Raw genomic sequence first — 10791 nt, 5'->3', positions numbered from 1 at the left:
CTTCAGCTCTTCAGCTCAAGGCGAGCGCTCTACCACTTGAGCTACAGCGCCACTTCCGGTTTTCTGGTGGTTTATTGGAGATAGGAGTCTCACAGTCTCTCCTGCCCAGGCTGGCTTTGAACCGCGATCCTCAGATCTCAGCCTCCTGAGTAGCTAGGATTACAGGTGTGAGCCACCGGCGCCCGGCTTTTTGTGTGTGTATGTTTTAAACATATAACTTCCTAGAAACTGATTTAAAGAAATCTAATGCTGAAAGGAAAACAGCTGAAAGAAAATTTTATTTCTCTAGCAATTCTCACTCTAATCAAGTTGTAGGAATAATGGAGGGTCAAGATTACTTTAAATACAACTTTTCAAGGACAGTTAGGAGATAATTTCTGAGAATCTAGAAAGCCACCTGATTTAGTAATGGTGAATATCCTTCCAACAACATTTCTCAGTTTTGGAGATGAAGAAGTCAAGCTCGAGGGGCTAATTCAGTTCTGGGTGAAGTCTTTGTCTTTTATTTCCACTGTGGCTATTCCTTGGTACATGCAAATAAAAATAAAGGATTGCTCTACCTTTGTGGTAATGCCCCTACTTCCATAATAAGCTAGTATCTGCTTTCATGTCCTCATGGAATTTCAATTCTCCTCTAAAGGTCTCACTTCAAATACCATCACCTTGAGAGTTAACTCTACAACAAATGAATTTGGGGGGAACAAACATTCAGTCTATAACATCCTTAGTGAACAATGACCTCAATTCAAAAGGACTCTGGAATATAAAGATGAAAACAGAAGGGATGGGAAGGGGAAACAGGAAGAGGCTATAATGCTTGATAAGAAATGTACTCATTATCTTGCCCATGTAATTGTAACCCTTCTGTACGGTATTTTCACAATAAAAAAATAATGATGAAAACAATATGGAATTTTATAGAAAAATACTAATTACATAACTGATACTGGCTTGTACTCCTACTATGGGTCAGGTGTTCTTCTGTGATATTTATATTCATGATCCTGTGTTTACATTCATTTAATGACAAGTAGATTAAATCTAGTTTCTATACATATAGTTTATATGTTGGTAATGGAGAATCAAAGATATAAAGAGATACCTCTCCTGGCTATATATAACTCAATGTTAGCATGCTTGCCTACCAAATTCAAGGCTTTGAGCTAGATTCTTTCATAAATTCATTAATAAACATATAAGATTATATTGATTAGCTTCATTAGTTACCCATGAAATGCAAATTAAAATAGCAATATCTTCACCCATGAATTTAATAAAGAAAACTATAGTGAGATTATCACTCAACTATCAGTAATAAAAGTATCAATTAAGACCTTTAAATATTTTTCTACTCTTTGAGACAGTAATCATTTTCTGGTATATTTGCCAGAAATTGAAAAGTATATAACGTAACAACTGGGTAACAAATCCTTTTTAAAATCAGACTGTATAAAACTGTTCGCTTTCCAAAAATATGAAATACCTGGTAAATCATTACAGATAATAATCTACCAATGACAGATATCTGTGACATTTGACATACAAAACAAAATTCTGAAAATTCTATCATTGCCACAATTAAAACCTTTCATTCCAATTTACATTCATATGTGAAAAAGCTTGGTGTTAGCAAAAACATATATAAATGGAAAAGAGTAGAATCAAGGATATTGGTTGTATGTATTAAGAATATTATCTACTCAATGGTGGTAAAATTCAGGGAAAATGCTGAACCCTTATTCACATTAAGAACCTTATTTTCTGACATATCCCACTGCTCTGTTTTGAATGTATCCCTCTGAAATACCAAAGAAAGGTTTTTTTTTTTTAAGAAAAGCCTTTATCCTTTGTGCTCCTCCCTCCAAACAAATTGCTTCCCATTCCAATTTGCTTCTTGACAATGCAGTGAGACCAACAGAGGCTATTCTTAGGAAAGGATCACAAAGGTGCAATGCCTATGTACATCTGATCATGGAAAATAATATTTTTCTAAATCAACTCCAGGAAATGGAAAGAAGAGGGATTTTTTTTCTTTGTTGCTGTTTTTCTTTTCTTTTCTGATTGTTCATTTACCTGTGTTTGGGAGCATACGAGAGCGCACAACAATGGAGCCACACAGGGTGAACAAAAGCAGCATTGGTACTCACTAGACACTATGTTGACAATGAACTATACAGCTTGTAAGTAGGGACAGGAAGAAAAACTGGGAGAAAATGAGGGAAGGAGTGACATTTTTCATTGTTACTACCTGATTTATGTATCTGTAACCCCTCTGTACATCACCTTCATAATAACAATACAACAATTTTTAAGAATAAAAGATGATACACATGGGAGGCTAAGGAAAGAAGGTCATGAGTTTGAGACCACCTGAGTTACATAGTAAATTCTATACCAGACTGAGCTGCATAGTTAGACTCCAAAAACCTGATGAGCTGGGAAGTAGCTCACTTGCCAGCCATGCAAAGTTCAATCTGCAATAGGTACCCTACAATCCTTGAAACCTATCCTAGAAATCTAGACTGTGTATAAAGATTCTAGGACAAAAGGTGATATATATACTCTCTCCATAGTTTGTGGGCTGTGTTCTCAGAATTCTTTTTTGTCAAATACAAACTGGGAGATACAAGCAACCAAGTGTTAGGGTAAACCTAACACTTCCTCCACTGCACTTTGCGTTGTCATGCGCAAGTGATGGATTACATCATTCTGGGTTTGTTGTTGTTGTTGTTTGCTTGCTTTTTGTATTTGTAATAAAACTACAGTTGGGTGAAAGAAAGAAAATTGTAACTGATGGTTTACTCAGAATTGGGGCTGGGTGATTCTGTGAATCTTCCCCTAGGAAAATGCCACGTTTCCTGTGGTCCTCACTGGGGGGTGGGGGAGGGGACCTAAGGCAGAGATTAGTTGAAAGCTGTTACTTGGCAAAGGTTACAGAAAACACAATAAGGGGTGAACATCAAACAGAAAGGTGAGGGCACTGGAGAGCCAGACCCTTTGTCTGAAGCTGATCTGAGCTCCTTCTGTTGAGAATCAAGCCTAAAAACCTCAAGAAGGAAAGCTTGCTGTGACAAAGTCAGTGTGTCTTTACTTTGCGTGCAAAGGCTAAAGATGTGTCTTTTCTTGGAGCCAGGCTGCTTATCTTGTAGTGTAACAAGCTACATGTGAAATAAAAAAAAACACACACACAACTCACAAAAATCTTTTTAAAAAATCAAACTGAAAAATGGTCATATGGAGACTGGTGGTCTTGTGTTTCCTAAGGTTTTCAAAAGCAAGTCATGTGATCTAAGGCTTTTAGATCAGAAGTAAAAAGGGAAACTGATGTGAAGTCCAGATACCAAGCTGGGAGGCAAATAGGAGAAGGAAAATCATGACTGTTGTTTAATATTAAAGATGAGATTTAAAAGGTGCCAGGTCCAGAAAAGGCAAAACAATGACCTCTCTCAAAGGGAAGAGCTGACATCCCTACTCCTCCCAGGAGTGACTAGTAGAGAAAATTAGGTAAGGATTTGTTTTCTTCATGAGCCTCCTGGCTTAAAGTACCTGAAATACAAGGAGAGAACTCTGCCCACTCAACAAATTATCTTGTAACATTTAAGGTCAGTTCACCTGAAGACAAAAGATGCTTTGGAAGACTGTCCTTGTTTCACGCCCCAGAATCTCCAACTTAAAGAGCAAGTCAGAGATATCCAGGTACAGTAGTGCTGACTTGGAACTAGACACCCCACATAAAACAGAAGACAGATCTTACTGTGTGCTGTGGGCAGAAAAAGTCTATGAGACTCTTTAATTAACAATTCAAAAACTGTTATAAGTAGAATTGTAGCTCAAATGGTAGAGCAATGTGAGTCTGAGCCATGACCAACACACACACACACACACACACACACACACACACACACACACACACACACACACACACACACACACACACACACACACACACCCATCACATATCATTAAGTTATCTAAGCAATTCCTAACTTGGAGAAAGGAATGCCCACAGTCACATTAGCTAACTCAGACATTCTGGCTTCAATGTCAATGACAACTCTTCTAAGAATACTAAGTGCCTTCATTCCATCCAACAATTCATTTAACTAGAAGGACACCTCATAGGATTTCTGCTAGCATCTGATTTAATAGACTTCCTCATATATCAACAACTAAGAACTGCCCAGTGTTCAAATCATCCCATTCTTCCTTCAAAATTTACTATCCATAAGTAGTTAGACAGTTACCCCCCTTCAGCCCACTTCTTCCCTTACTTTTCTTAATTTGGTGGCATATACAATGAATCATTGACTGTGTTCTCCCTCCTCCCCCACTCATCCATCTAGCCCACTACCCTTGCCCTCTTGCAAGTACCCATTTCCTGGTGCTTATTTTGTTGGGCTTTGACCTAGATGCTTAAAAAGCATATGATATGAACTCCCCATAGAGTCTAGTATACTTTAGTTAGTATACTTCAGTATACTTCATCTGGAACCACTACCATACTACCCAATGTGTTTACTTGTGGATTTAAATCAAGGTTTCACTATGTGATTCAAGACTGGCCTGGAGCTTAAGATCATCCTGCATCAGTCTCCCAGATGCTGAGATTGCAGGTTTATACCACCACACTCTGTTTATTCTCCCATTCTCTTAACTTCACTAAGACCGTCCTTGTACTTAAACTGCTCAGCAGTGAGTTCTACATAGATAAATCCAAAGATCAATACTTAGCTTTGACCTCATTTGACCTGCAACTGTCATCTATCTGATATAATCACGTCCCTTTTATATTTTTATTATTTTTGTTACTATTTCTTTTCTTGGCTTCTGGCATGTCATAGTCTCTTTGTTTTCCAGTTTTTCTAATCTTTTTGGTTGTTTGGTTCCTTACTTAGATTCTAACATTGGGCAGCTCCAGAGCTCAGATCTTTTTTTTTTTTGTCAGTTGTAAGGCTTGAACTCAGGACTAGGCACTGTCCCAGAGCATTTTTCCTCAAAGCTAGCACTCTTCCACTTTGAGCCACAGCTCTACTTCTGGTTTTGGACTTTGCCGCCTGGGATGGCCTTGAATGATTATCCTCAGATCTCAGCCTCCTGAGTAGCTAGGTTTTTACAGATATGAGCTATCACCTTCTGGCTTTGATGATTTTCTCCACTATTTCACACCCATCTATTGATCTCATGGAAGGTCATGGCTTACATTAAAAATTCCAGAGAATGGGTTGGGATCATCACTACAAATAGGACTTTTTAATCCACAACTGGGATTTTTTTTTGTTATAAACCAATCTTCTGCTATCACTCATATATGACACTGTTACCTGGGTGTCTAATAAGTAAGTCAAATTTCACATATCCACAACAAAATTCCCAAGTCCCTTCCTGTTTCATAAGACCTGGTTAACCTCACTTTCTCCAAAAGCTGAAGTCAGAAGTCTTAGGGTTATCCTTGAGTATCAATATACTTTGTCTCATACCAGAAACCTGCTAGGCCCTACCTTCCATATATGCCCAGTTATCACAATTATTAATGATGGTACTGATTTGAATTAATTGTTGTGAACCTAATTCAAGGTCCCTATGATCTCAGCCCCTACTCTGACAGTTCTCTCGGACCTAGTGCTTTCTCTGACCCTGCATCCACTTCAACCACATTCTTGCCAACTTCTGAAAAGTGAGGCACATTCCTACTTCCTACTTTCATCCTAAGTTTTTGTTTAGAATATTCCTCTTCCAAATATCCCCATGGCAGTTTCCTTACTTCCTCCAAATCTTTAGTAGCAATTCAGTGAGACCTCTCAATTAGCACTGAAATGTGCCTATCCCTCCTCCCTTTTCCTATGCATCCTGCTTACCTCTTCTCCATCTCCATTGTATTGATTTTATTACTCACTATTTCATTTAATTATTTGTCTTCCTCCACTAAAATGTAAACTCAGTAGAATAATCTTTTATTTTGTCTAGTAATCCATACTCAAACAGAAGTCATTACAGAAGTCGTCAAAACTATCTTATTTTAGACATCACTCTTACTTTCCTGATTCCTTCACTCTGCCCTTAGTCAGAATCCTTCTGCTTGAATGGACCTGTATCAAAAATGTAATTCTGGATCCAGTAAGTAATTCTTCCCTTCTTCCTCATGGATTAGGGTTCAAGCAAGAAATATATATGTGTGTGTGTATACATACACACACACACACACACACACACACACACACACACACGTATGTGACAGAAACTCAAACATTGTGACTGGCACTTTTAAAGACTGAGTAATCACAATAAGTCCACAATGCCTTTACATAACTGATTTGCAGATGCTTGGTGCTGAGTTACAGCCACTAGGAATCCTTATCTATGAAGTCAGGCTCATTTTTAAGACTTCTAGTGTAGTACATTCAAAGGAATCCCTGACCAATACTGCCACCTACTGACCAGTAGGTGAGAAGTTAAGAACACTCATCTCACAAAGGAGTTTGACAAAACTAAAAAACAACAATGAAAAGAATTCCATGATGTCAGTAAAATAAAACTGCTTTTCCAAAAAGACGATCATCAAGAAATTTCTATTGGAGTCTGCAACAGCATTATGAAAATAAATAAGAGTACAAACAACATATTGATTTGACCTCCTTCAGAAAAGTGGAAGTACCACCTATTTATTTATTTATTTATTTGGCAGTTGTGGGGCCTGAACTCTGGGCCTGGGCGCTGTCCCTCAGCTCTTCATCTCGGGGCTAGAGCTCTACCACTTGAGCCACAGCACCACTTCCAGCTTTTTCTGCTTATGTAGTACTGAAGAATCGAATCTAGGGCCTCATGTATGCAAGGCAAGCACTCTACCACTGAGCCACCTTCCCAGCCCCCATCATCATCAAAATATTAACAGGCAACCAGTCTTCCACGAGTACCAACAACTCCCATTAGAATACATGTGGTGCACATTAGTCACAACTTACTTTAGAAAAGCATTCATTTAAATCAGTACATTGACTTTAATCTTGTTTTAGGAGTTGTGTCCCCTCAATAGTGTTTTTTTTTAATACCAGTTTCCCTCAAACCATTAATAAACATCCTTTTGCTAGAAGGGAAAGCATCAGAAATAGACTGAAGTGTGCTTTGAAAGTCAAAAGAATAGAAATTTACATGAAGAAAAAGTCTAAGGATGGTAATAAGTTTTTCTCTCATGTCTTCCAAATGTGAAAAAAATCACTTAGGACCATAGGAGCAATGAGAGTCCATATGTCACTGAGTAATAAAAATAGAGCACTTGTCAATTAAAAATATCCTTAAAAGACCAAAGTAGACTCATGAACATACAGAAGTATAATAAGTCCAAGAGAAGATTATGTTGAAAAAGACATTTAATTATGAAATTCTTTAAATAAAAAAAAGCAATGGCACAAATCACCACAAAGTTATTTTAAGTGATCATTTCCACAGGCTGCTCTTGTAATTATATGCTAAAAATTTATGACTCCCATTAAGGGCCTTTTCTTTCCTAATTAGCAATGACATCAAGAGTTTCTGAGAATGTGTAATTTTCCTTCCAGTATGACTAAAAGTATCAAACACAGTTGGCACAACATTCATTAACATTACCTTTTTATTTACTACACTCTAACTTTGTAAAATATTTAACATTTCTCTCTTCATCTCTTCTATGTACAGTATAGAGGCTCATCTCCGGTCACAATGTGGCCTGTGTGTTAAAATCCCTGGGAAGAGTACTTTCCACAACATTTTAGTAAGTTTATTGATTTAAAATAAGCACAAAAACAAAAACTTGTTCACATGACTGTGTCATACCGAAAAGTATAACTTGTCCAGTAGTCTTAGTCTGGAAAGAAAAGAAAAAGAAAAGAAAGATAATCCTGCCTTAACAATACATTCTCCAACTGTTTACTAGATCATATTATTATGTATATTTATAAAGCTAATAGGAAACAGGTCAAGCCAGCTTTGACTCTGTAAATTTCTTTTGGAAAGAGTATAGTTCTTTGGCTTTCATTCTCTGTTTATCGTTAGTTCTTATTACATATGCACATATTTGAATTTATTCTTCATATATAAGTATTTAATGGCAGGGTAATAATTGGCAGTTTCTGACAGGCCAATTTGCTTGATAAAGGATAGAGTTCCATGCACACAGATCAAATAAATGGGAAAAGAAATCACAGCCTGAGATTACTTTTTATTTAACTATTTAACTATTCGATCTTAGGGTGGAATCATTGGAATAAATGATTCACAGACATGGAATACCACTATTCAATAGTCCCAAGAATTACATTGCATTAGGTCCGTTTTAATGTATTCTGTCTTCATGCCTTAAAATACCTAGTATTTGTTATTGTTTTTGGTTAAAGATGAAACCTGACTGAGGAAAGGCAGAGACAGATAAGTAAGAAAGGTAAAAGGAGACATATATACATATATATACATATATATATATATATATATATATATATATACACACATATATATGCCTCAGAACATATGCTTTTCACAAGGAAAACTGAGTGGTAAAAAACATTTTCATCAAAAAAAAAAAAAAACTCACATCTGGATGAATTTCACAGAGTAGATAAAAACAGCTCACAAGCTAATTAAGCCCCTGTCTCTAGAAGTATTTGTTTTCTAATGATAATCAGCATAATTCTGGCAGCAGCATGTCTCTTTTTTTTTGTAAAGGCTTGAGGGCGTCACTTCTTAATAATTGAGGACAGCTGAAAAATAAGATTCCCACCATTTCTTTTATGTACACTCTTGACCCAGCAAAAATGACCACAGAAGTCCTCAGGGCTAGCGTTGGCTTCCAGCTTCTATAATGGCTTCGACTTTATGACCCATTCGGCATTGGGGTTGAGTTGATACAAGTCCTTCATGTAGGTATTGTCATCCAGGCAGCGCTCCCCTAGAGAAGAAAAGGGGATCAGATTAACACAGAAGGTAAACTAGGATACAATGTTAAACTTAAGTCCAAAGGTTTCAACTCTAAAGCCTTCTATTTCACAATACTTGTCATTAAAACCATTAAAGAGCAATATCTAGTATACGTCTGATTCAAGCAGAAAAGGTCAGATAAGGTGATGTTAGGGAAATGTACCCTAAGATATGTATTCAAATGTTTTTTTCTTTCTTTCATGCGATTGTTTCTAACACATTTATAAGATTATTTCTTTGTTGCTTTGTATGTCCCTCCCCCACAGGATAACCCCTGCTTTCACTGTATTTGATTTCGGTATAATTTGTGGAGGGGAAGGGGAAAAACAAATCATTTAAATAGGGATAAAGATGGACCCATTGCAAGAATGAGATGTACAAGTTGTTATGTCGAAAACGAACTTTACAACTTTTGTGGGGGGGGGAGCGGGGAAGACTGGGTGGGGGTGGGGGGGAGGAGGATGGGAAGGGATGGGAAGGGGAAACAAAGGAGGAGGCTACAATGCTTGATAAGAAATGTACTCATTATCTTGCCCATGTAATTGTAACTCCTCTGTATAGTATTTTCACAATAAAAAAAAAAAAAACACTGAAGAGTTGGTTAAACTATTGAAAAAGTCCTTCTCTAAATAAGTAGATTTCAAATTAAGTTAGGAAGCTGAAAGTATTTCATTGTATGTTTTTTTTAATGGTCCCTTAAAATCTTATTCACTTTCATTAAGCATGACAAGAGTTTTAAATGCACTAAGAAACCAGACAATTCCCAAGACCTAGGAGTTAAATAGTTAAGTTAAAAGTAAAATGTGTTAATATTTAAAGTCTTTTTACTAATAAGTTTAAAAACTCCAGACTTCAAGTGGGAGAGAGAATACTCAAATTTCTTGTACTTAACTTCTTATTTCCAGCTTTCTTGTGTTTCTCCAAAGATATAAATAACAACATTCACAACAACAAATCAGCATCTAGAATGTCAAGAAATTTTTTTTTAATGACCTTACCAATGTTTCCTCCAATCTCATACAAAGAAACTTCTCCTTTCTTCAGAGTCTGAGCCACACCAGTACTGGGGACAAAACAAGCTCATTAGTTGCATCATCGAATAGCTTGCAAGTAAATCACTTTCACATGCTTAGGGAGTTCTAGCTGGTGTAGAGAATTCATAACTTAGATACTGTAATTATCCGTGCATTTATATTGTCCCATCTGCTAAATGTGCTGAATAGGTAATCAAAATGTCACACCTGTAAATTAAAATAAACAAATGCAGTCATACATCTGAAGGCAAAATAATAAATCGGTCTCTAAATTTGTAAAATGAAATATTAAATTTTACCAGCCAATGAAATTATTAACATGCTTATCTACTTTGCATAAGGGCTAAGTTTCTATGTCAGTTTTCACATTGCACTTTTTCAGTGCTAGTCATGGGGCAGCTGGGCTGACAACCGTAACCATGTTCAAGAGGAATGCAGAGAATTAAGAGTGATTCACAGTCCTATGTTGGTGTTTCTTACGTGGGAGGCACATACACACTGATAAGGGAGAAGCAAAGCGTCATTGTGAAGACTTTGCCAAGTAGGTTATATCCACATATTTATACTCTTCAAAGGACTAACTTACACTACGAAGCAGCAGTGACTATTTGCAGAGATACATTGACCTTGATTTCAACATTACCTGGTATACACATGTACTGATGTATCTCGTGCAACCCCGTAAGTATAGACAATTTCATACATGATCTAAATTTTTTCAATACAACAAATCAGGGGCAAGAATAAAGGTGTTTGGTTTTGTTTATTTTTAAAGAATATTAGGTTCAAACACAAAACAAATGGCAAAATT

The 10791-nt window shown here is 36.7% G+C and overlaps 1 protein-coding gene across 5 annotated transcripts in view; it reads right to left on the bottom strand.

The window, feature by feature from the left end:
- Positions 1-7592: 7592 nt before the first annotated feature.
- Positions 7593-10791, bottom strand: part of Arhgap18 (Rho GTPase activating protein 18) — a 186261-nt gene continuing 183062 nt past the window's right edge. For all 5 annotated transcript variants that reach the window (XM_070010774.1, XM_070010773.1, XM_070010772.1 and 2 more), the window contains exons 14-15: positions 9945-10009; positions 7593-8917 (exon numbers count right to left, since the gene is read on the bottom strand). In XM_070010774.1, the coding sequence (XP_069866875.1) occupies positions 8826-8917; positions 9945-10009 (157 nt within the window). In that variant the 3' untranslated portion in view covers positions 7593-8825. The remainder of the gene's footprint in view (positions 8918-9944; positions 10010-10791) is intronic.

Source organism: Dipodomys merriami, unplaced genomic scaffold (genome assembly GCF_024711535.1).
Source record: "Dipodomys merriami isolate MVZ:Mamm:240054 unplaced genomic scaffold, mDipMer1.0.p SCAF_8, whole genome shotgun sequence".
Classification (NCBI taxonomy): domain Eukaryota; kingdom Metazoa; phylum Chordata; class Mammalia; order Rodentia; family Heteromyidae; genus Dipodomys; species Dipodomys merriami.
Note: the sequence above shows the minus strand (reverse complement) of the source record. Positions and strands in the feature narration are given on the sequence as shown.